General features: G+C 43.2%; 1 protein-coding gene across 19 annotated transcripts in view; it reads right to left on the reverse strand.

Moving 5' to 3' along the window:
- The window catches only part of TNS3 (tensin 3), a 426,838-nt gene that overhangs the window by 290,077 nt on the left and 109,866 nt on the right, over positions 1-26,895 (reverse strand). For 15 of the 19 annotated variants that reach the window (XM_042842646.2, XM_024099919.3, XM_065583894.1 and 12 more), the window contains exon 2: positions 7,105-7,149. The exons of 3 other annotated variants lie outside the window; for them this stretch is intronic. In XM_042842646.2, coding sequence (XP_042698580.2) covers positions 7,105-7,149 — 45 coding nt within the window. Of the gene's footprint in view, positions 1-7,028; positions 7,150-26,895 lie in introns of those variants that run through there. One more of the 19 variants, XM_065583898.1, reaches the window with a different exon arrangement.

Here is a 26,895-nt window from a genome sequence, read left to right on the forward strand (position 1 = left end):
ATATCATTAACTACCACAAACAAATTATTTATATTCATGTCTCCTTTAGAAGGTAACTTTAGTGCCACTCCCGAATCTACAGTGTGGAGTTACCAATTCTATCCTAGAATACAATTACATTCTTCTCACTGGTCATTGGAGGATTTATGGTAATCTATTTATCTTTGTATTTTTTCCCGGATTTTCTGTGTGGTCTTTTAAAATGAACCTGTGAGAGCATGTTGATGAATAACATTTTGCTTTGCCAACAACAATTTTTTTAATGCATCACCTATTCCTTTTCCTCTCATATTATGAGATTAGCCATCCCTCCACCCTGAGGACATACACCACAAAACATTTATTAAATGGTGACATGGAGCAGGGAGCATTCATACATACATATTTGTGTTCTGCTGTTATTAACCAGGGACTGAATTCTATGCTATATAGTCCTTGCTATACAAAACACTCCCAGTGACATTGATGAGAATTTTGAACAAGCAAGGATGGTGGAGCTGGGCACCAGGTCGTGTTACGTTTCTACTGAAATCCATAAACAAACAAAATAACCAAACCAAGTGTTTATGGTTCAAAATATTGTTTGTCCAACAAAATTGCTACAACTTGCATCAATTTTTAAAATGTTCACAGGGGATCAGTATTAGCTTGGTGGCAGCAGACTTGCCATGCAACAAACAGGAAACTAAGCCTCTTATTCTGATCTCCGCGTTCCTTCCTTTTCTCAGATTAGTAGGTCTAGTATCCCTACCGTTTGAGCTCTGGCAGAATTAGTGCTATACCGCACAAGCTGTTCAGGCCCTGGCAGTGGCATCCTCATGGCAGAGCAGCGTAGCCCAAGCTGTTTCAGTGGAACATTACTATAGTGAAGCATGAGCAAGGCTGAGTGCTGGTCATGCGAGAATTCAGCCTCTGCCTTTAAGCTGCAGAGGGCTCTCATACTAAATTTAATGCACTAGATAATGTTCAGCTGAAGTATATGATCTAATGCTTTCTCTGTACTCCCAGGGGATTAGATAATTGATTGGTGAAGCATGCTGAGTTATAGTAAACAACATGTCTGCATCAAGACAGCCATCAAATTGTATTTACTTCTATTCATCATCAACTTTTTATAGCCAAAGCCCTTGGATTGTTTGAAACAGATTGTTTTGAATCATGCTCAGCTGCCTCCTTGCCACCCTTAACGATATCCATTTACAAAATTCACAAAGTATATTGGGGAGGTGGGATAATGCCTTCTCTCTTCTCTCATAATGAACTCCACCTCCCTTATTAATAGCCACTCCCTTCCAGCCCCTTTCCTCTAGCAGAGGAGGCAGAAAAACAGCTGTCTTCACAGATGACATCAAATCTGTTCTCTGGCTGACTAGCAGAGAATGCTGATAATTGGGGCTGTCTGCTCCAACTCATCCAGGAAAGCAACAGCTTCTACTAGCCTGAGGCCTACACACTTGAGTCCTCCCCTGCCAGCTATCTGAATGAGCCAGGAATTAATGCAAGAGAGTTGAATGTGATCTTCATGCTTAAGCTAAGAGTCTAATACATTTCTGGAAACAGAAATCAGATACGATGGACACATTTCTAAAATGATTATACATCCCTTGCTCTGTCAATGCAGAGCTGTATGACCTGGGCAAGTGTGTTAAACTGATTATTTTCAGAAAAGAGATTACATAAATATGGCACCTCCTTACTCAACCAATCTTCTCCCTGCTTGTTGTCAACCACACCTGCTCACTTCATGACAAAAAAATATGATTTTAAATACTTAATTAGCTCCTGTTATCCTATGAAGCCAACACAGCAACAGGACAGCTGGATTCTATTCTGGACTGCCCATCATTATGTAAGGGGACTGTTGCCCCTTACTAACATTCAGTGGGGGTGTTTTGGTTGGCTAGCTCCCAGCACTAAAAGGGGAGGGGTCGATGGGAAATCAGGACCCTGAGACTGACAGTCCCCAGGAACAATGGCGAGAGGCCAATGCTCCAGGTCAGCCTGACCGACAGGGCGGGCAGGCTAATCAGCGAGACAGGAGGCCAGGGTGGGTCCCGTCCTCCGGGTGAATTGGAATTGCCTGGGTCAGACTGAGTGGGGACGAGCTAAGGAGAAAGCAGGGGCCCAAACTGAGCTGGAGAGCAGAACCGTGCCAGATCCAGAGGGGCCAGAGGCGCAGCCACAGAGCCAGAGACGCAGCCCAGGGAGAGCAGATCCTGTGCTGGGAGCAGAGCTGCAGCCACAGAGCCAGGTGTGGTGAGCAAGTGGGGCCAGCCAAAGTGGGACCTTGGGCCCAGCACAGAAAGACACCCCTAGCCAAGGGCCCTTGCAGGTCAGACTGGGAGGGGGACCTTAACCTGACGGGGGGCTGACGCTGGGAAGAAGGGTCCCACCACTCAAAGCCCGGAGGTGTGTGGCCACACCATTGCAAGCGTCCAACCCGCAGCATACCTGCGGGACAGCCAGGGCCTGAGAAGGAAACCTGGGACCTACAAGGAACAGACTGCAAAGTGCCCTGATGTCCAGAGACACTGTTTGTGATGTTCCCTGCCACAGAGCGGGGTGATGTGTTTTTCTTTAACTTTTCCCATTTTTCCTTATTCTTTTCTTTAGATTAATTGTTAATTAAACAACTTTAAATTGTATGGAATAATCAGTGGGTCAGGGAGGTGCCCAGTGCAGAGAGGGTACCCCGGAGTGGGGACACCCTAGCCCCTGTCCTAGGTGACCACAGCGGGGTTGGGGGTTGAGCCCCCCAGGGCCCAGCCTTGTTGGGGTTACGAGGACTCTGCCAGACAGGAGAGTGGAAGGAGAGCCCTCAAGGGCAGGGAGGCCTCTGGGTAAAGGGAGTGGGAGCGAGGACTCAGATCCTTTCGCTAGCCCACTTCACTGTGGTAGGGCAGAAGCCAGGAAAGTTCCCCACAATAGCGGGACCATTCCCCCGCTTACAATTAACACACTTATTAACTAAGAGACAAAGTCTCCTGTGAGTTTCATCAGTGTAAACACCGATGGCAGGTATCACAGGCTCGGGAAGGCTGTGCCTCCCCAAACAGCCAGGCATGGCCCCGCCCATGCTCTGCCCCCAGACTCCCCCTCCCGCTTCCCGCTCTGTGGCTCCCCTGGTGTATTGGCCCCAGATCGGGCTGCGCCACCCACACTCCTGGCGCTACAGGGCTGGGGAGGTTGGGGCCATGCTGCCCACCCACCCGGTGCTCTAGGGCTGGAGCCGCACCGCCAGCCCTCCCAGACGCTCCGGGGCTGCGGAGCCTGCAGCCACGCTGTCTTCCCTCCCAATGCTCCATGGTTGGGGAGGCTGCAGCCGTGCCACCTGCACTCCTGGCACTCCAGGGCTGGAGCCACACCGCCTGCCCTCTTGGTGCTCCGGGGCTGGGGGCGCTGCTTGGGGCAGGGGCCAGCAGCCGCGATGGGGGGAGCTCTGGGCTCCAGCGCGGGAAGCAGTGCCTTGGGCCGAAGGGGCTGGACTGGGAGCTAGCCTACTCCAGCCAGCGGTTCACACACCACCCATGAGTGTAAATCTAGAGTAACTTCATTAAATGTGATATGTGCCAGCAATGCCCCTCTGCCACGTACATGGACCAAACTGGACAGTCTTTACGCAAAAGAATAAATGTACACAAATCAGACATCAAGAATTATAACATTCAAAAACCAATCAGAGAACACTTCATTCTCCCTGGACACTCAATAACAGACTTAAAAGTGGCAACAAAAAAACTTCAAAAACAGACTCCAACGAGAAACTGCAGAACTGGAATTAATTTGCAAACTGGACACCATCAAATTAGGACTGAATAAAGATTGGGAGTGGATGGGTCACTAAAAAACTAATTTTCCCATACTAATTTCTCCCTACTGTTACTCACACCTTCTTGTCAATTGTTTGATATGGGCCACCCTGTTTACATTGGCCTCATTACCACTACAAAAGTGATTTTTCCTCCCTTAGTATTCTACTGTTGAGAATAGCCCACTTCCACTTTAACTGAATTGTCTCATTAGCACTGACCCCCCCATCTTTTCATGTACTGTGTATGTATACCTGCCTACTGTTTTTTTCCACTCCATGCATCTGATGAAGTGGGTTTTAGCCCATGAAAGCTTATGCTCAAATAAATTTGTTAGTTTCTAAGTTGTCATAAGTACTCCTTGTTGTTTTTTCATTAAACTCAACACTGAAGAAACAGATCGACATTTGCTGCACATTTTCAAATGCAGCGTGTTTAACTCAGGTTACAGAGTCGTGTAACTTAAATGCATTCTAACTATACTTATCATACACCTCAGCTGCACCTAGCTTGCTGGTGATGATGTGCAAGTCAGAAAGAAAATCTCTGAGGGTTTTATCCTGAAATCTTACTTTCAGATCCTGCCTTTCAGATCACAGGTAGAATCTGAAGGGTTGGCAAAAACCCATCCATTTACCAACTGAGCACCTAGCCTAAGCCACAAACACATGAAATGCAACTTTTATTTCAGATCACTAAAAAGGAAAAAAAAAAAAAACTAAAACTGTGTCTCAGTTTCCCCTTCTGTCAAATTAATAATCATACTTAGCTACTTCACAGGGACTGCTGTGAGGGTGAATTAATGTTTGTTAAGTACTGAAATTCTAGGATCAAAGGGACTATGGAAGTTCAAGTCTCTTTGCTTTCTCCTTCTTTCTCTCACCTTCCTCCTTCCCAACATAACCAGATCCTTCTGTTTTCTTCTCACTTCATCCTTCCATTCCTCGGACTTCCAGCTCCGCCTCCCTGTGCAACACACTACTACTTCCCCCACAGGATCCCCAATTCCATCTTTTTTCAACCCCAAAAACCTCTTGATAATCCAACTTTTTCATGCTACCTACCAACATGGACTGTTGCTCATTTTCCTCCATCAAAGCCAACTACCTTTGATGGGGTCACATTATGAAAAGAAGGTCTCAGCTCTGGAACTCTTCCTCTTAGGCATTGAGTAGCATCTCTGTTCAAATTTCACATGCTCTGTGGTTCTTTCAAGCCAAAGATGTCCCAGCATAATTGCCTCCTCTCTGACTCCAAGGAAGCCCCAAACACTTGCAACCAAGTTGCTGCAAATCAAATAGTTTCTTAAATGATTAAATGCCTGGTTTAATCTAATGCAGGAGTTCTCAAACTTCATTGCACCGTGACCCCCGTCTAACAACAAAAACTACTACACAATCCCAGGAAGGGAGACCGAAGCCAGAGTCCACCCGAGTCCTGCTGCTCCAAGTGGTGAGGCTCGGGCTTTGGCCCCAGCCCCAGCAAGTCTAATGCCAGCCCTGCAACCCCATTAAAACAGGTTCGTGACCCACTTCGGGGTCCGACCCACAGTTTGAGAACTGCTTATCTAATGTTTTATATAGTCCAGCCTGTAGACCTAACAAATATCAAATAGCAAGGTAACTGGAGAGGAAACTTTTGATATTTATTAAGATCTCTGGAGAAAAAATGTCTCCCCTCAGTCTTCTACATTCAGCTGACATGATGAAATCAGGCCCCCCAAAATAATGAGACTGTCTTAAAAATCATGAGATTTTAAAGAATGCTACATTTTGGGTTCTTTTTATTTGCATTCTGGGTTTTGAATTGTTAAGAGTCATGACTGCCTCTGCAACCCTGAGGCTAGAAACTTACTTCAAAAAAGAAAGAAAAAAGAACATAATGTGAGAGTCACAATAAAATCAAGAAAGTTGGCAACACTGATGTGCTTACAATGGGTGCACTCCAAATTTCATATCAGTTTCAGAGGTGTCACTGCTTCTAGCAGCATTCCTTGTTAAAGGTCGGGAATATTGCTGGAATCAGTAATACATCTGTACCCCAATATAACGCGACCCGATATAACATGAATTCGGATATAACATGGTAAAGCAGTGCTCCAGGGGGGCAGGGCTGCGCACTCCGGCAGATCAAAGCAAGTTCGATATAACGCGGTTTCACCTATAACGCGGTAAGATTTTTTGGCTCCCGAGAACAGCATTATATCTGGGTAGAGGAGTACCTCTAAAACAAGAATGAACTTTTGAAACGTATCCAGTGTACTTTCCCATTTCATAAGGCTGCTGAGGATTAATTAACTGATATTTTTTAAATGTTTTGGAGATGGAAACTGATATATAAAAGTGTTAAAATGCTGTTACTGGCAATAAAAAAAATTGCCTTCCCAAGTCTTGACCCTATGTCTGTAATGAAGAAAAAAGGCCACAAAAGAAAGCTACTAAGTCATGGCCTAATACCTTGTTAAGAGAAACACTGAGTCAGCTGTATGCATTGGCAGGAAAAAAGTATACAAAGTATTTTGAACAAAACTGAGAAATCAGTCAGCAGTTTTAGTCTTTCCTTGATCTTGCAAACTGGTATTCTTCACAAGCAGGAACCCACTGAACAAAGTAAACAACTGAATTCAACAAATATACCACACCGTATCAATGGTATATATGGTATTGCATGTATTTCTTCAAGCATTTTTATGTCTAAAGTTTAGAAAATAGCTTTAATATATAACAGCCATTAATTCTGTACATTACCATTAATCAGGGGTATAAAGCTTTTACAATTTTTAATTTTATTTACATTGCCCCAAACTATCTCTGCAAATGAATGTAGTTCCCTCCCTCAGAACAGATCCATAGTTCTCAAGCATGGAGCTAGTCTGGCATGGGGTGACCTTTGGTCGCCATACCACAGCCATAGAGTACATGGTCCCCTAGGACGCGAGTGTTCCAGATGGCCATATTCATTTTGGTCTCAGTAGGAAACCAATACATGCCCTGCCCATCCAACTTGCAAACATTCCCCCTGCAAACATTTACAATCCATGCCTTTTGCTATCCAATCACTCTACGTGCCTTCCAGTCATACTTGTGCCTATAATATATTTCTTTTATTTGGTTCATTTTCTTTACACACAGGACTTGGGCAGTAAAATAGAGTGAAACATTTTACAGCCTGCAACCCACAGCAGCACAGAAACCATAATGAATTCACAGATGTGATTACCTTCTTCTAAGTTAAAAGCATTACTTCAGAAAGGTCATTTCATAAAATGGGTTGATTTGCTGAAGAATGAACATACCTCAGCTTGTCCAACAGCCAATCCTCCAGACGAACTCTTGTCAGCCTGGTTTAAACAAAGGGTTGCTTTAATTAGTGAAATATTACCAACTGACGGGGCAAATTCCAAAAATACTTCACTACAATTAGGAAAGCTTTCCTTCTATTCATTACTACACAGCATTTAAGAAATAATATTTAACCCCTTGACAGCCATATAGGTATACCTTAAGTAAGCCCCATGCAATCTCCCCCAACTGTCTCTCACAATACTGGCTATCTTGCTGTGGAAAAAATATTGCTGCATGAGAAAGGCTTCTTGCAGATATTATTAATTACAGTTTTCAGTTTCTCTTTTTATTTGTGTTTTTGGCTCCTTTACCAAAGTGTAACTTCCTAGAAAATTCTTTCTTTACAGATTTATTTTGGTGTGTTTATACAGGTTTATTTATACAGAAATTTTGACCCCGTACATTTGATCAAAAATGGGTTGCTTCATTAGAAATGCAATAAGCACAAGAGGTTTTTTGGAAGTCTCATACTGTTTTTAATACAGTCTCATTAATTGTTCCTACCCTGTATGTAATCATCTACATCCTTACACATTGGAGAAGACCTCTATGTTAGACTGAATGCTTGTCTCTCTCACCAACAGAAGTTTGTCCAATAAAAGATATTACCTCACCCACCTTGTCTCTCTAATATCCTGAAACCAAGGTGGTTACAACTCTACAAACATATATTATATATGTCCTTTACAGCCAAATTTACAAACATAGGCACTGAAGCTCTGCATGCATATTCATTCTTATTGCATGTGCAAACACTTGTTGGCCCGTTTTAAGATTAAGCTAAAGTGTCGTTATGACATACCATAGCTCATAGTCAATATAAACCAATCATTCCTAAATAAGGAGCTTACAGACTATTAAGAGGTATTTGCTATTACTCTTATTCTGCTCTTTATCAGCTCATGGCTGTGTTTAACTGACTCATATCTTTGGTCAGAAATTATGAGTCTTTTAAATGGCAATGGGTCAGACCCTGCTCATTTTTCTTACTTGAGATGTCCCATTGACTACAATGGAACTATTTATGTGAACAAGGCTTTGACTCTAGGAACCCATCTTCTTCAGTAATTCTGATCCTATGTGAGCAGGATACCTTATGAATTTTTCACTGAAATTACACCTCAGCTGAACTATTCCTTTTATAAACACTACCCTATAATTTAGTCCTGTCTTTCTATTTCCTATCATTTATTGTAGCCATAGTTTATACTATATCTGGATGCCTTTAAAAACTAATTTTACAGCCAGCATCTTGTTGCATAACTTATGGCAAGGTTTACTTATCATCTAACCTAATGTTCTAATTTTCTACACTCTCAACCAGTTTAAATCCAACAATTTACTTTTTCTAAGAGAAAGTAAGTCCCATACATATGTCATTTCAGGAGGATGTGTATTTGGTTTTGCATTATAAGGGTCATACATTTACATCAGTTGTAAATTTGTTCTCACAAACCCCACTTTTGTAGATACAAGTGGTTACGGCCCATATTTTGACAGTCAATGGGATTTAGGCTCCTAAATGCCTATGCCACTTTTGAAAATGAGACTAAGGATCTAACTGACTTAGGATGCTGCTATGTTGAACCCAGCAATGCCTAAATACTTTTAAAAATCTGTGGAATATGTATGGGAAAAAAAACAGGCATTTTTGCAGACACAAGTTGAAAGGGAGTAGCTGATAACCTAGCCCTCTAATAGGGTTTTGTTGTTATTGTTTTTAATAATTGCTTCATATGAATCTTCAGCAGCCCAAGCATCACTGAAAGGGAAATTTTGGGACCTAAGTCCTTTTCCCTGTAAATGATGTAATAAAGCCTATGCGTGTCCTTTAAAAAACCCCACAAAAACTGAAAATATACAGTTGTATTTCAACTTGATATCAATTGGTAAACTGTTTCAAAGAATAGTTAAGCAATGTGTGTGTGACTTCTCTTAGCCCATTGGACTTTCTTCAGTTGTCAACACGTGAGAGAGTACAGAGCAGGAATTACCAAGTCCCACAGAACATACTAATGCAAGTTTAATAAATAATAAATAAATAAATAGATAATTATCCCTTGTAACTCATTAAATCAGTGGCTCTCAACATTTTATAATGATGGCAAGCCATCTGTGGGGAATGACCCAGCGTCTCGAGATTTAAAAGCATGAGCCTCAAGTACTTGAGTCAAAGAACCAGGTCCAATATTTAGAAGCAATAGCTGACTCATAAACCTCTATCAGAGGTTCAGCCACTAGAGGGTGACAAAGAGCCACACTGTGGTAGCATGGGTTAAACATCTGTAGTGAGTCTCTCTCTTAAAATGGCTTGGAGGATGGATGTTTCCTTGTGCCCATTTGCACCATGCCCTGGCATAGCTGCCACCATTATCTTTTTTTTCTTCCCAATAAAGCCAATGCTCTACCGAAATCCGTTCATCCCACCCACAGACTTATAGCGTGAAGTGCAAATCTGGCAGCCATATTGAGCCAGCTACTCTACACAACTGCTTTTAGTAGAGGGGGAAGGGAACAGTGCCAGATCTAACTAAAATTACAGGGGGTGTTGAGATAGGTAGAATGCAATTACTCATGTTGGAATATGGCCAGGATACATGGCCTAGCACAGCAATGCTCATTAAAAGTTCTAAGGGACCTTTAATACCCAAAGAGATAGTTGCAACATTCAAAACAAAAGCCCCTCAACTACTACAGCTGAAATTTATAAGCAACACAGAAATTATTCGACTGGGACCACAGTAAAAGAAAGCTTATTCATTTTAAAAACTGAGGTCCTTTAATTTCTTCCTGACAACCTGTTCTGGAATCAGTTAAGGTAACAGAAATGTGGAGTGCCAGTCATTAAATTTTGCTATTTAACATCTTCAGCGTCAAATGCCCACAGTTTAACATACAGTAAATAAACAGGCTTACCAATTTTCCATTGTGGCATGTTGTACATGAACAGTATTTCAAAGGATAGAAAATAATGCACACAGCTACGCCTTTCTGAAGGAACCACTAAGAAAAAAGATGAACCAAAATCTGCAGTACCTGATAGCTAGTAACATGCCAGTATGATACAAATTCTGAAGCACAATTCTGTGGTAAATTCCATAGCCAAGAAATTCCAGCATACAATGAGCTCTACCTGTTTCATCGGATAATTTTAGTCCATTCTGGTTCAAACACCTGCTTGACACATGAACCATATGGGGGAAGAGGAATATAATATGCTTGTCATCCACAAATTTCAAAACCCTTAAAAGGGTAGATGAAGAAACTGAGACACAGGTGGGTTTAAGCTAAATATTTCAAATGTAAGTGCCTCACGTTAGGCACCTAAATAAAATGACTGATGCTCAGAGATGCTGAGCATTCAGTGACTTCAAAGCAACTCACAGGAACTCCCATGCAATCTTACATCACTTTTCAATGCAATATGTATTCTCATTATTAATTATTTGTACTGCAGTAAAAACACTCCAAAATTGAGATTTGCACTGAGTTTAAAACTAAATAACACAAGGTATAAATCATTTTATTTTCTGTGCATATAATTCATTGAAAAAAACACTTATGTGAATTTACTCAAAGCTATCAAAATGTTACTATTATACAGAATACTGCACCAGTTTCAATTGGGAGTTAGAGGGGAAGGGCTTACTGCAGAATCGATATCCCACATACCACAGAATACATAGCACCCTGAATGCAATGAACATCTTTCAATGGTCATTTTATAGCAAACCCATGGCCAGACCAGGAATTCTGCTGCTCTTTCTCTGACAGCATTTTCCTCTCTGCTTTGGAACTCGAGCTCAGCAGAAAGAGAAATGCCTTCCTGCAGGCAAGAATGAACAATCTCTCCCAATTACATAGCCATGTGTGGGCTATGAGCAATTTTCCAAACATAAAAGGCAAAAGGGAATTTGCTATCCATATATTAACAAGTTAAAACATGCCACCTGCAGATGGAAGGGATCAAAGTGTCTATTTGAGTCACCTAAAAATTAATCCCCTCCAGGAATGTTTTTCTCTCACTGTGTTTTTCTCCGACACCCCCCACCCTCAAGAGCAGAAAGCCAAGCTCAAAGAATGCACCCCACTTTTTTATACAAATATGATATTCCCTAATACACCACACCCTCTTCTTTCTGTAAAAGAATATGTTTTTTCTCCCCCACAGTCCCCAAACACACAATGCATCAGAGGGCTGATTTCATATTTATTGTCTATCAATCACGAAGCCATGTTTTGTCAGAAGAAGATTCATTGCAGGTTTCTGTTGGGAATGGCATTTCCATGATAGAAAGGCTTTCTTCATCACAGGACAGATCCAACTCTGGTTGCAACTTGAACATTCTTCCAGAGTGCAGAGAAGATGGATGAGTAAAATGTATTGCAACCTTTAGAACACAAAATGCAAAATGTGGAATCCTTTTTACAGATGTAAATAAAATGAGTGAATTTGATGAGGGCGAAAATGTAGGTGGTAAAAAGAAAAAATAGCCAGCCAGTATGATGTATAGACTTAATATCTATGTTCAGTGAGAAATTTACTTCTGGGCAGAGAAGACAGGGTTAAAACGTATACACCATTTAAGCCCTATGTTGAGGGTTTAAGTAGAACGGGAATGTTGCATAAGCCTTGCACTGCGTTCTCTGCAAATGGGGTGGACTTCACATGCAGTGGCCAAGCTGAAAATAATATAATAGTAATTATGATTTGTGGGTGGGGGGTTGGAAAGATGAATCCGTTCTTTTAAACCATAGACCAAAAGCAATATTCTTCAAAAATAGGCGTAGGCAAGTTTTTACTGTTCCCCACAAACAGCCCAATTCTCCTTGCACTGAAGTCAACATCAAAACTCCCATTGACCTCAGTGGAAGCAGGAACAAAACCCATAATATACATTTTAGTAACTGGTGATGACAGGGCCAGTCCTAGGTGTTTTGTCTCCGGGACTAGGGTTGCCAGCCCTCCTGGATTGTCCTGGAGTCTCCAGAAATTAAAGATTAATCTTTAATTAAAGATTATGTCATGCGATGAAACCTCCAGGAATATGTCCAGCCAAAACTATCCAATCCGGGATGGAAAACATTTTCGGTGCTCCCTCCCCACCCAAAATGTACAAGCAAATAAACAAAACAAAACAAAACCACCAAGATTTGGATCCCCCAAATGTTGACACTAAAGGGCAGCCACTGTGATAACTCACCATTAAGACCAGTGACAAGCCAGCAGCAACATCCCTTCTACATTTCAGTGTCAGCATGCTACTGAGAGTCTGAGAACTGCGTAAGAGAAAAATGTCTTCTTCTGTTTATGATCTGTACTACTACTAATAATAATAATTTGTATGACAGTAGTGTCCAGAGATCAGACTGAGATTGGGCCCCCAGTGTGGTCTGCACTGTACCAACTAAAATGCAAGGTTTTTGTAAAAATGAATTGATCCTTATCCAAAATATATTTCCGCTTTCAAAAATTTTTATGTTCAACAACTGGCTTATTTTTGAGTGAAAGTAGGCTAAATGTCACACAATTTTGATACAATTGGACTAATTTTGAAAAATTGAAAGGAACTGCAAAAAATTGTGGTTTTTGAGGTTCTCTCATTACATTTCCAGTATTTCTTCCTCCCTTCCTCTCCTCCCCCCCCACTCTGATAAATAAAGTTCTTTAAAACAACAGTGCTCAGGATAAACACTATTTCAATCATCACCACTCCATTTTAGAATTGCTATGTTTAGCATCAAATTAAACAACTCTGGAGACCTTTATTTGTTCACAATACAGGTAACGCATCCATAGCAGGAGTGCCAATCTCCCCCACTAAACCCTGATATAGCCTTTTGTTTATATTGATATGATAACACCATCAAAAGCAGTAGTTAGAGCCTATTTTCATAGTGCTTTTGGCAAGAGGGACAAAAGTTTATTAGGAATTGAATGGAGGCCATGAACTTCTTTCATATAGGCCACTGAAGAGCTATCAGATGGTAATGACTTGGCTTATATGTCCATTTCAGAGTCATAAGTATGTTCCGTAATTCAGAGCCATTCATAAACATCAGAGTTAGATCTAAACATTAAAATAAGAAGACACGAGATCTAATACATCTGAATGTTGTAAAAAAAAAGTAATAGAGTGTTTACAGTGGATTCTGCTTATTAACAACCCCTCAGCTCGGCTGCCAGCAAAAAGTTGCTATTATCTGGCTGTTGCTAGTAAGAGGAAGGCAGGTTTGAGAGGCAGCAACAAGGAAGGAAGTGCTGGGATATGCCTTCCCTGGCTGCAGCCTTGCAAATCTGCCTGCAGGGAGGATGCAGCCTGGATGCCAGGGCTTTCCACTTGGAGCAGAGGCGCTGGGGGCTCACGTTACCCTCTCCAAGCATCCCAGTGCTCCACATCCCAGTGCTTCCTTTCCTGTGTTCAGTCCCCTGACAGGGCACAATCCAGAGAGCGCAGGAAGAGGTACGGTGCAGTTCCAACATCTGGGCTGCAGTTCCCTCTACCCCGTCCCACTACTGCTCAGCCCACAGCCTCCCCTCCCATCTCACCACCCCTTACCTCCTGTATTTCAGTCCCTGCACACAGGCCGGTTTGCCGGGCTGCAGCCCCAGAAGGAAGCACTGGTATGGGCTGACCACCAGCTGCAGGCAGGTTTGCAGGGCTGCACTTGGTCATACACCAAGACAGGTCCCAGCACTTTCTTCCCTGGGTGCAGCCCCGCAAACCTGCTTGCACGGGTTGCTCAGCACTTTCTTCTAGGGCTGCAGCCTTGCAAACCTGCCCTCAGGTAGAGCCTTTCTTCCAAAAATTGTTGCTAATAACCGGCATGCTGTTGCCAATATCCAAATCCCATTAACATTAAAATCAATGGGACGGGATTGGTTCCCAGATAAATGTTGCTATTAACAAGAAGTTGTTAATATCTGGGTTGCTATTAAGCGGAATCTGCTGTACTTGTTCCAGGTAAGAAGGAATGACTCACAAGAACAGCCTGTGTTACTATCCAAATATCATATTTTATTACAAATAAGGAACAAATATATTCAAGAAAATCATGACCAGTTCAGCAATAGCTATGTCACTAACAGTAAAATGTCATCATCAGCCGAATATTCTTATGCTCATTGATTAGCACTTGACTCTTAGAGTAGCTTCACTAACGAAGACCCAACCAAAACAACTTCTTACAAACAGTTCACCCATCTCTAAACATAGGAATAAGCAAATTACTTGCAAAAATTTAAAACAAGTAAGAAAAGCTTGCTTCCCTTCAGGGAAGATGAGGTTTCACATAAAATAAAATGCTCGTTAAAAGATGTCGTTCATATTTGCCAACTCTTAATCTCCAAGAAACACAAACACAGCAGTACAGGCAGTCATCATGATGTTCTACGATCCCAAAGGGCCTCAACAGTTACATTTGCCTGGAATTTTATATTCAAGCTCTCATACAAGCTGAAAGTATTACAAAAAAGTTCTCGCTCCTTCCTTCACTCAGATTCCATAGAACTTCTATGTTGCTTTTGGCAATTAGTATTTTCACTTTTCCTCTCCTATTTTTTTCCCAGTGAATACCTTTTCTCCTGCTGCAAGCTGTTCAAACATAGTTAAAGCAACCTGGAAACTCTCTGCACCTTTAGGCCACTAAAGCGTTCTCTGAGGGTTCAGATAATTCATTCAAGTGAGTGAGGGAGTTTTCCCACTTTACTCCATCCCCAATGGGAGTCACAGCAGTATGGAAGAACTACCACACGGAGGAAGAAAATTTTGGACAAGCAACATATCAACTAGAGTTAGGCCTGAATTAAAACTTCACATCTGAATACCTGAACTTTAGGGTGTATGAAATCTGGATTCAAATTCTGTAACTAATGTAATATATATATATATAAAAAAAAGGAGGTGCTACCAAAAAAATCACAATATTAAGGAACAAATGTTTCAGTCTTTCATTACTTTTGCCCTGAGAGTTGTCAGCGCTACTTACAGGACAAAGGAAAACTACGATTTGCTCAGCACATGCCCTTCATTTCTCCCACCGGTGAAGTACAATAAAGCAAGACATTCTATCTGCTTAAACAGTATAATTTCTTTCTAAAAGTTCTTCCCTCTGCAGCTGTACAGGTCAACACACCAGCTAGTCACCAGGGATTTGCTTCAAACAACCGTAATGGTACCCACATGAACAAGCCAAAGACAAAGAAAGTGAGTTCAACGGCTGAAGAATAAACCTACTATACTCTAAATGCTAATCAGGCAGAGCCCTCCTGTGCAAATAACTGAGAAAAGTACCTGTAACTGAAGAAGTTATGAGACAGCTAAGGAAAATAAATATATTCCTATACATCCGGGAATATAATGAAATACTACATCAAATAATAAAAAAATAATTTGCAAAAATGTGTTGCTCTCATCTGAATTTCTGAAATCATTTTACAAAGATGGATATTACTGGAGGGAATACTGAGGTATGGAGAATCTAAATGGTTTGCTCACAGTTACATACAGAATCAATAGGAAGAAAATCTAGTTCTCTTGACTTTCAGGACTGTGCTCTGAACGCTAGTTAACACTGCCTCAAACATCGGATTAAAAACATATGCTTTACAACAGTTTCTTTTAAAAATCTACTACAATCTTTTAAAAGATAGTATGGTCATTGAGAGAACACACTCTATATAGGTTCTGTTAGCTTAATTTAACAAAGGTGTCTAACAAGCAGGATAATTACACCTCGAGAAGTTCCTGCATCAGTGGGAATACAGAATTTCATTAGAAGTGTATGCTTCGAGTGTTACATAGATCCTCTGAACGTTTACATGAAATATTATGATTCCCCAGGAAAGCATGAACCATTCAAAGCCAACAATCATAAATACCTTCTACTATCTGATATTTCCTTCTTGTAATGTGTTTCTTTAGCTTCATATCACTTACTATTTCCAAACCATTATCTGAAACTTGAACCGGAACAGACATCTCAGCCATTCTCATTCGGAACCAATGCTCAGTACTTACAGTCTGGTTCATTAAGAGTTGGCAAACAGTACAGCAGAGGCGGGTGTTTAGTTGCAGATGACTTCATTGACAGCATGAGCAGCTGTCATGGGCAGAGGCTTGACATGAGGATAAGGTGTTTGAAATCTGATGCAGGATGAAGGATGCAGTTATCATAACAGGAATATTTTTAAACAACGAATTTGCCCTTCATCTCTTACCTCATCAGTTAAGTAGAAAAAAACAACAACATACCACTATGGGCTGTTCCTGATCTCATTTGCATTAGTTTTGCACCAGTATAACTCCATTTGCCTTCAGCGGAATTATTCTGATTCACAGAAATAAGGCCCCATCAGCACATTTAGGTTTTTCCTCTTTCTGCGTGTTCCCAATATACCAAACATGCTCATACACTCAGAATTCTGCTCTCTGCTCCTCAGAGAGCTTGTTACAAAAAGCAGGGTGTTCATTTTAAAAGGTTCTTCCCCAAGAAAATGACAGGTTACATCACACCATTGTCAGAACTGTAGGATAAAGACATATCAGAAAATGTAGTTCCTTATGAGTTTCAAGCAGCCTAGGGGAAAAACAACAACCAAAATCATGGTTTTCTGTTACCAATCTTTCCCACAAACAATCTACTGCTCTGTAAGTCCCTGCTTAATCTAGCACCATTGAAACTAAATTGATAGCCTCTCTCATTTTATGCTATCCTCATCAAATATTTACCCAGAAATCCTCTTATCCACTTCTGGCCATAGCCCTTCTCCAGTCTTCTGATCCTTTTCCAAACTCAGTTCATCTGCGAGTCTACATGGCTTCTTTAGCCTTTATTGCTGCCTCACATCTCCATGTTCTCCCTCCAGCCTCCCAATACTTTCCCAACCTTACCTTGCTTGTAGATCTGCAGCAACTCTGACCCTCAATGTGCTACAGATCCCAGCATCTCTCTAGTCTTCTATGGTTTTTCCAGCCTCAGCGTGGTTTCTGGCATGTTCATGTCCTCTCCAGTCTCGTGAGGTGCACGACAGCAGGATTGAGAATCTGGGCCTGTATTTCAGCAATCACTGCTCGCCACACTTCACACCCGCTCTACCTAACTCCAGCATATAAAATGACAAAAATTCAACAGCGCCCGTGTCATAACTATAAAGGGAAGGGTAACAGCTGTCCTATGTACAGTACTATAAAATCCCTCCTGGCCAGAGACTCCAAAATCCTTTTCCCTGTAAAGGGTTAAGAAGCTCAGGTAACCTGGCTGGCATCTGACCCAAAGGACCAATAAGGGGACAAGATACTTTCAAATCTTGGGGGGGGGGAAAGGCTTTTGTTTGTGCTCTTTGTTTGGGAGTTCGTTCGCTCTTGGGACTGAGAGGGACCAGACATCAATCCAGGTTCTCCACATCTTTCTAAACAAGTCTCTCCTATTTCAAACTTGTAAGTAAATTGCCAGGCAAGGCTTCTTAGTTTTACTTTGTTTTCTCAACTTGTAAATGTACCTTTTACTAGAGTGTTTATCTTTGTTTGGTATCAGAGGGGTAGCCATGTTAGTCTGAATCTGTAAAAAGCAACAGAGGGTCCTGTGGCACCTTTGAGACTAAGGCCTTGGCTACACTTACCCGCTAGTTCGGCGGCTGGCAATCGAACTTCTGGGTTCGACTTATCGCGTCTAGTCTGGACGCGATAAGTCGAACCCGGAAGTGCTCGCCGTCGACTGCGGTACTCCAGCTCGGCGAGAGGAGTACCGCGGAGTCGACGGGGGAGCCTGCCTGCCGAGTGTGGACCAAGGTAAGTTCGAACTAAGGTACTTCGACTTCAGCTACGTTATTCACGTAGCTGAAGTTGCGTACCTTAGTTCGAATTAGGGGGGTAGTGTAGACCAAGCCAAACAGAAGTACTGGGAGCATAAGCTTTCGTGGGTAAGAACCTCACTTCTTCAGATGCAAGTCATCTGAAGAAGTGCATCTTGCATCTGAAGAAGTGAGGTTCTTACCCACGAAAGCTTATGCTCCCAGTACTTCTGTTAGTCTCAAAGGTGCCACAGGACCCTCTGTATCTTTGTTTGCTGTACTTTAAACCTAAGACTAGAGGGGAGTCCTTTGAGCTCTTTAAGTTTGATTACCCTGTAAAGTTATTTTCCATGCTGATTTTACAGAGATAATTTTTACCTTTTTCTTTAATTAAAAACCTTCTTTTTTAAGAACCTGATTGATTTTTTCCTTGTTTTAGATCCAAGGGGGTTGAATCTGTATTCACCAGGAGTTGGTGGGAGAAAGAAGGGGGGATGGTTAATTTCTCCTTGTTTTAGATCCAAGGGGGTTGAATCTGTATTCACCAGGAGTTGGTGGGAGAAAGAAGGGGGGATGGTTAATTTCTCCTTGTTTTAGATCCAAGGGGGTTGAATCTGTATTCACCAGGAGTTGGTGGGAGAAAGAAGGGGGGATGGTTAATTTCTCCTTGTTTTAGATCCAAGGGGGTTGAATCTGTATTCACCAGGAGTTGGTGGGAGAAAGAAGGGGGGATGGTTAATTTCTCCTTGTTTTAAGATCCCAGGGGGGTTGGAACTGTATTCACCAGGAGTTGGTGGGAGAAAGAAGGGGGGATGGTTAATTTCTCCTTGTTTTAAGATCCAGGGGGTTTGGATCTGTATTCACCAGGGAATTGGTGGAAGGTTTCTCAAGGCTTCCCAGGGAAGGGAATCCATTGGGATGGTGGCAGCGAACCAAACCTAAGCTGGTAGTTAAGCTTAGAAGTTTTCATGCAGGCCCCTACATTTGTACCCTAAAGTTCAAAGTGGGGATACAGCCTTGACATGATGGCAGCGGTGGGATTCATTTTAAACCCAAAAGCCAGTGAGATTTTTTTTTCCTTCTAGCTGCTTGGATGCATATCTTATCTCTCCTTGCCTGAAGGCAGAGGTGTTAAGTTTTTTTAACAAGATCCTTTGTTAAGAGAAGTGTTCAATTAATGAGCAAACGACTGGTAAAAGGAATTTACAAGCTGAATTGTTTTTTTTTTCTTTCTTTCTTTTTACATCCTCGGGAGTAGCTAGTTAGAAAGTCTCTGTTAACTCAGCAGCAGCCAGAGCGGAGAACATCCCAGTTTCAGTGAACTGCAGAGGGGGTGACCCAGCACAAGAAAACAGGAAAATGACTACCAAAGAAGTAGCTAAAAAAAATAAAACTGGCCAAATTAGAAGCAGAAGAAAAAAGAAAACATCAAAGACTGCTTCAATTAACAAAACTCGAGGCAGAGCAGAGAGAAAGAGAAGAGAAAGCCAAAAAGGAGGCCCATGAAAGAGAGATGGATCTGGAAAAGCCAAAGAGGAGGCTCACAAGAGAACTATGGAGCTGAAAAAAAGCCAAAGAGGAGGCGAAAGAAAAAGAGATGGAGGAAGAGAGAAAAAGAAAGGAAGCATGAACTGGAAGTAGCAAGGGCTAGGCAGGATGCACCTGCCCATCCTAGCAACTCCTCTCCAGGTACCCCTTCCCATCCCAGAAAATTCTCCACCTACAAGGCAGGCGATGATACTGAGGCCTTCTTAGAAAATTTTGAAAGGGCCTGCCTTGGATACAGCATCCCTATAGACCAGTACATGGTAGAGCTGAGGCCGCAGCTCAGTGGACCCTTAGCAGAGGTGGCGGCTGAAATGCCTAACGAACACATGAACAGTTATGAACTTTTTAAAAACAAGGCCAGACTCAGAATGGGGCTAACACCCGAGCATGCCCGTCCACGGTTCAGAGCCCTAAGGTGGAAACCCGATGTGTCATTTACCCGACATGCCTACCACATTGGGAAAAATTGGGATGCCTGGATATCAGGAGCAAATGTTAAATCTACGGAAGAGTTGCCCTTCCTAATGCAAATGGAGCAGTTTTTAGAGGGTGTTCCTGAGGAAATAGAAAGGTACATCCTAGATGGGAAGCCCAAAACTGTAACCGAGGTGGGGGAGATTGGAGCCAAATGGGTGGAGGTGACAAAAAGCTAGTAGCAGTTGGAGCGAATATCAGAAGGGGCAAGCCAAAACAAAACCTTACCACCGGGGACAACCCAAGGCCCCAGCCACATCCCAAGGGAAACCCCAGGCGCCTTCTCACCCCACCACACCAGTCTCCACCAACCAACATCGCCTCGGTGATACCTTAGCCGGGCGATGTTTTAAATGTAATAAACTGGGACATATAAAGGCTCACTGCCCCAAGAACCCCAACCGATTACAGTTCATTACACCACAATCACACCAAAGATCCCCAGACCCAAATGCCTCTCTCATACCCTCGGAGCGAAGGGAAACCTTGAGAGTGGGCGGAAAGAAGGTTATCGCTTGGAGGGACACTGGGGCACAAGTGTCAACTATCCACCAATCCCTAGTGGACCCCAAACTCATCAACCCGGAGGCTACAGTGACAATTCAACCCTTCGTGTCACAGTCTGTAACCTTGCCTACAGCCAAGTTGCATGTCCAGTACAAAGGCTGGTCAGAAATGTGGACTTTTGCAGTCTATGACAATTATCCCATTCCCATGCTGCTGGGGGAAGACTTGGCCAACCATGTGAAGCTAGCCAAGAGGGTGGGAATAGTCACCCGCAGCCAGGCTAAGCAAGCTTTCACCCCCATCCCTGTTCCTGAGCCGTCCACCAGGGCCCCGTCTGTGTTACCAGAGACCCAAACAAAGGTGGTGGAACCGGATCCCTTGCCAACAACTGCAACAGCCATAGTGGATCCAATCCCAGAGACCCAGCCAAAACCAGTCCCAGAACCGGAACTGGCAACGCAACCAGCACCAGAACCATTGCCAGCACTGAGTCCAGCGCTTGCAAACCCATCTACAACTTCAACGCCAGAGGGCACCAGCGAGCCTGACCTGGTGGAAGCAGCGGATAACCCTACCCAAGAGGCTCAGCCAGAGCCTGAGATACCACATAGTGCACCAGCGGACAGCGGTTCACAGTCAATGGAAACAGCCCCAGCACCTGCATCGCTTCCAGAGGGACCAAGCCCCAGTCCACAGTCCAAGGAGGAACTGATGTCTCCAGTATCAAGGGAACAGTTCCAGGCCGAGCAGGAAGCAGATGACAGCCTTCAGAAAGCTTGGGCGGTGGCGCGGAGCACCCCACCACCTCTCAGCTCTTCTAACCGATCCCGGTTTGTTGTAGAATAAGGACTTTTATACAAGGAGACTCTTTCTGGTGGGCACCAGGAAGACTGGCATCCTCAAAAACAGTTGGTAGTTCCCACTAAGTATCGGGTAAAGCTCTTGAGCTTAGCCCATGATCATCCCAGTGGCCATTCTGGGGTGAACAGAACCAAAGACCGGTTGGGGAAGTCCTTCCACTGGGAGGGAATGGGCAAGGACGTTGCTAATTATGTCTGGTCTTGTGAGGTGTGCCAACGAGTGGGAAAGCCCCAAGACCAGGTTAAAGCCCCTCTCCAGCCACTACCCATAACTGAAGTCCCATTTCAGCGAGTAGCTGTGGATATTCTGGGTCCTTTCCCAAAGAAGACACCCAGAGGAAAGCAGTACATACTGACTTTCATGGATTTTGCTACCCGATGGCCAGAAGCAGTACCCTTAAGCAACACCAGGGCTAAAAGTGTGTGCCAGGCATTAGCAGACATTTTTGCCAGGGTAGGTTGGCCCTCCGACATCCTTACCGATTCGGGAACTAATTTCCTGGCAGGGACCATGAAAAAACTCTGGGAAGCTCATGGGGTGAATCACTTGGTTGCCACCCCTTACCACCATGAAACCAATGGCCTGGTGGAGAGGTTTAATGGAACTTTGGGGGCCATGATACGTAAATTCGTAAATGAACACTCCAATGATTGGGACCTAGTGTTGCAGCAGTTGCTTTTCGCCTACAGGGCTGTACCACATCCCAGTTTAGGGTTTTCACCATTTGAACTTGTGTATGGCCGTGAGGTTAAGGGGCCATTACAGTTGGTGAAGCAGCAATGGGAGGGGTTTACGCCTTCTCCAGGAACTAACATTCTAGACTTTGTAAGCAACCTACAAAGCACCCTCCGACACTCTTTAGCCCTGGCTAAAAAAAACCTAAAGAATGCTCAGGAAGAGCAAAAGGCCTGGTATGATAAACATTCCAGAGAACGGTCCTTCAAAGTAGGAAACCAAGTCATGGTCTTAAAGGCGCTCCAGGCCCATAAAATGGAAGCGTCGTGGGAAGGACCATTCACGGTCCAGGAGCGCCTAGGAGCTGTTAACTATCTCATAGCCTCCCCCACCTCCAACATAAAGCCTAAGGTATACCATGTTAATTCTCTTAAGCCCTTTTATTCCAGAGAATTAAACGTTTGCCAGTTTAGAGCCCAGGAAACAGATGACGCGGAGTGGCCTGAAGGTGTCTACTACGCCACCATCCTTTTTTCCTTCGTAGAAGAGGTGAACCTCTCCACGACCCTTGGACGTCTGCAGCGACAGCAGATCAAGGAGCTGTGCACAAGCTTTGCACCAATTTTCTCAGCCACTCCAAGATGGACCGAACGGGCATACCACTCCATTGACACAGGTAATGCTCACCCAATTAGAACCCCACCCTACCGGGAGTCACCTCATGCCCAAACTGCTATACAAAGGGAGATCCAGGACATGCTACAGATGGGTATAATCCGCCCCTCTAATAGTGCATGGGCATCTCCAGTGATTCTAGTTCCCAAACCAGATGGGGAAATACGCTTTTGCGTGGACTACCGTAAGCTAAATGCTGTAACTCGTCCTGACAACTATCCAACGCCACGCACAGATGAGCTATTGGAGAAATTGGGACATGCCCAATTCATCTCTACTTTAGACTTAACCAAGGGGTACTGGCAAGTACCACTAGATGAACCCGCTAAGGAAAGGTCAGCCTTCGTCACCCAGGCAGGGGTGTATGAATTCAATGTACTCCCTTTCGGGTTGTGAAATGCACCCGCCACCTTCCAAAGACTTGTAGATGGTCTACTAGCGGGATTGGGAAAATATGCAGTTGCCTACCTCGATGATGTGGCCATTTTTTCTAATTCATGGGCAGAGCACCTGGAGCACCTGGAAAAAGTTTTCGAGCGCATCCAGCAGGCAGGACTAACTGTTAAGGCTAAAAAGTGTCAAATAGGCCAAAACAGAGTAACTTACCTGGGGCACCAGGTGGGTCAAGGAACTATAAATCCCCTACAGGCCAAAGTGGATGCTATCCAAAAGTGGCCAGTTCCAAAGTCTAAGAAACAGGTCCAATCCTTCTTAGGCTTGGCTGAATATTATAGGCGATTTGTACCCCACTACAGCCAAATCGCCGCCCCGCTGACAGACCTAACCAGAAAGAAACAGCCAAATGCAGTTCAGTGGACTGATAAGTGTCAAAAGGCCTTTAACCAGCTTAAGGCAACACTCATGTCTGACCCTGTGCTAAGGGCCCCAGACTTTGACAAACCGTTCCTAGTAACCACAGATGCGTCCGAGCGAGGCGTGGGAGCAGTTTTAATGCAGGAAGAACCGGATCAAGAATTCCATCCTGTCGTGTTTCTCAGCAAGAAACTGTCTGAGAGGGAAAGCCATTGGTCAATCAGCGAAAAGGAATGCTATGCCATTGTGTACGCGCTGGAAAAGCTACTCCCATATGTTTGGGGATGGCATTTCCAACTACAAACAGACCATGCTGCGCTACATCGGCTTCATACTGCCAAGGGAAATAACAAAAAACTTCTTCGGTGAAGTTTAGCTCTCCAAAATTTTGATTTTGAAATACAACACATTTCGGGAGCTTCTAACAAAGTGGCTGATGCACTCTCCCGGGAAAGTTTCCCAGAGTTAACTGGTTAACAATTGTTCTTGGAATGAAACATATTGTTAGTTTTTATATCATCAGTAGTATGTCTAAAGGTACATGTGTCTTATTAACTCTGTTTTCTCCTAGAACTCCAGGAAGAAATCACAGCCAGTGTAGAACCAAATGTCCAACACTATCTGTGATTTGGGGGGCATGTCATAACTATAAAGGGAAGGGTAACAGCTGTCCTGTGTACAGTACTATAAAATCCCTCCTGGCCAGAGACTCCAAAATCCTTTTCCCTGTAAAGGGTTAAGAAGCTCAGGTAACCTGGCTGGCATCTGACCCAAAGGACCAATAAGGGGACAAGATACTTTCAAATCTTGGGCGGGGGGAAAGGCTTTTGTTTGTGCTCTTTGTTTGGGAGTTCGTTCGCTCTTGGGACTGAGAGGGACCAGACATCAATCCAGGTTCTCCACATCTTTCTAAACAAGTCTCTCCTATTTCAAACTTGTAAGTAAATAGCCAGGCAAGGCGTCTTAGTTTTACTTTATTTTCTCAACTTGTAAATGTACCTTTTACTAGAGTGTTTATCTTTGTTTGCTGTACTTTAAACCTAAGACTAGAGGGGAGTCCTTTGAGCTCTTTAAGTTTGATTACCCTGTAAAGTTATTTTCCATACTGATTTTACAGAGATAATTTTTACCTTTTTCTTTAATTAAAAACCTTCTTTTTTAAGAACCTGATTGATTTTTCCTTGTTTTAGATCCCAGGGGGGTTGGAACTGTATTCACCAGGAGTTGGTGGGAGAAAGAAGGGGGGATGGTTAATTTCTCCTTGTTTTAAGATCCCAGGGGGGTTGGAACTGTATTCACCAGGAGTTGGTGGGAGAAAGAAGGGGGGATGGTTAATTTCTCCTTGTTTTAGATCCCAGGGGGGTTGGAACTGTATTCACCAGGAGTTGGTGGGAGAAAGAAGGGGGGATGGTTAATTTCTCCTTGTTTTAAGATCCAAGGGGTTTGGATCTGTATTCACCAGGGAATTGGTGGAAGGTTTCTCAAGGCTTCCCAGGGAAGGGAATCCATTGGGATGGTGGCAGCGAACCAAACCTAAGCTGGTAGTTAAGCTTAGAAGTTTTCATGCAGGCCCCTACATTTGTACCCTAAAGTTCAAAGTGGGGATACAGCCTTGACAGCCCGAAGGTATTGCATTCTCACATGGGGAGGCAATGTTATCACTCCACAAGTAGCACATTACATTTGGGAATTTCGGGACCCTAATAAGGCGTCAGCCTACCTGTTGAGCCTCTGCCTCCACTGGGGGGAAAAAAACTTTTTACAATGACCACAAAGCTTATAAATGTGCTTGCAGCTCCTGTGACTTGCAAACTCTAGAGAAAATAATTTGTCAGACAGTTGCAGGGAAGGTAGGGTGACCAGATGTCCCGTTTTTAAAGGGACAGTCCCGTTTTTTTGGGACTTTTTCTTATATAGGCACCTATTACACTCCCACCCCCGTTCAATTTTTTCACAGTTGCTATCTGGTAACCCTACTGGGAAGGTTCGGGGAGAGGGTGAGGGGTCTGAGGTTTTCTGATAATTGTGAGTAAATGACCATAGGGGACCTATCAGAGTTTCCCATGGAATTATTGAGCTTGATCTCTTCACACACACACACACACAATTCAACTGGGCTCCCAGAAGGCCTTTCAAAATCTCCCACAAGCCACTGCTTCAAGGAGCACTGATAGGAACTGCAAGAGAAGGCAGTCTGATAAAGGTGCAAGTGTAATGATGTTCTACTGTGCAAGTAAGGGTGTGGGCAAAACTGCGACCAAAAGAAACAGGATGACTAGTATGGGCACACTGCACAGTTGGAGCCTCCACGACCGCAATCCCACCAGTTCAATTCTCTAATATAAATACCGCCTAGGACTCATGATATTTTGGTGGTACAGTCCATACCTCTCCACCTCTAAAAATCAGCCTTTGTTAATACATTAACATTCAGAAAGGCTGAAAGTTAAATTTCAATCACAAATGTGTTTGTCAAAGGCTTGAAAAGCTCAGTAGTCAAACTATTCCATTGTTTCCCACTGAAAAGCATTCTGAACAGCACGTGTCATTTAATCAAGAAAGACTAATCTAAATCTAAGAGTCAGGTCAATGAGTCTACTCATGCAAGTAAACGCTGTCACACAATCAGGCTTCAGGTAGACAACATATACACAAAGGAGTGAAAGAAAGGTTGCACAGCAATTTTTTAATAGTTATGGTACAGACAGGAGAGAGAGAAAAAGACATAACACAAAAGAGGGATATTAGTTTCAGTAGAAATATTATAGAAGACGGGAGGGCCTTCAGACTAAGTGAAACAGCTGGATACAAGGCTGGAGTGATGCCACTGGATTATCTGCTGAAAAGGAACACCTGCAGCCTTATAACAAATACAGAATAGAGAGCTTTTTAAAATGAACATCATAGTGTTTCTTAAAGTCAGACATTTCTTTCAACAGGCATAGCGTGCCCAGAGGGTGTGGGTGATCTGTCAATATTTGCTCACCTGTTTTATTTAGGGATGGAGGCAGCATGTATAGATAATAAATAGGTGTGTCATCAACACCTGAAAGACTTGGCATTACCTTTCCAGGGATCACAATCAAAAAGCAGTAACAGCTCAGCGAGATCAGCAAAGTTTACATGCTTCTAATTTTAGAAGTGAGTATTTATTCAGAGATTTTTTTTGAGTAAGAAAGAAGTGAGCAGTGCAGGGCCTTAAGAAATAGCAATGGCACACGCATAGCTACTCAAGCTTTCCAATCTCAGTGCTTTGATTTATTTATATTAATCTAACTCTACTACTTGAAAGTATGTCGGTCTATTATTTAAGACCTAAGAGTTTGATCTTGCAGTTCTTACTCAGCCAAAACTCCCACTGGAGTCAATGGGAGATTGGCCCAAGTAAGAATTGCAG

This window comes from Chrysemys picta, chromosome 2, assembly GCF_011386835.1.
Source record: "Chrysemys picta bellii isolate R12L10 chromosome 2, ASM1138683v2, whole genome shotgun sequence".
NCBI lineage: Eukaryota > Metazoa > Chordata > Testudines > Emydidae > Chrysemys > Chrysemys picta.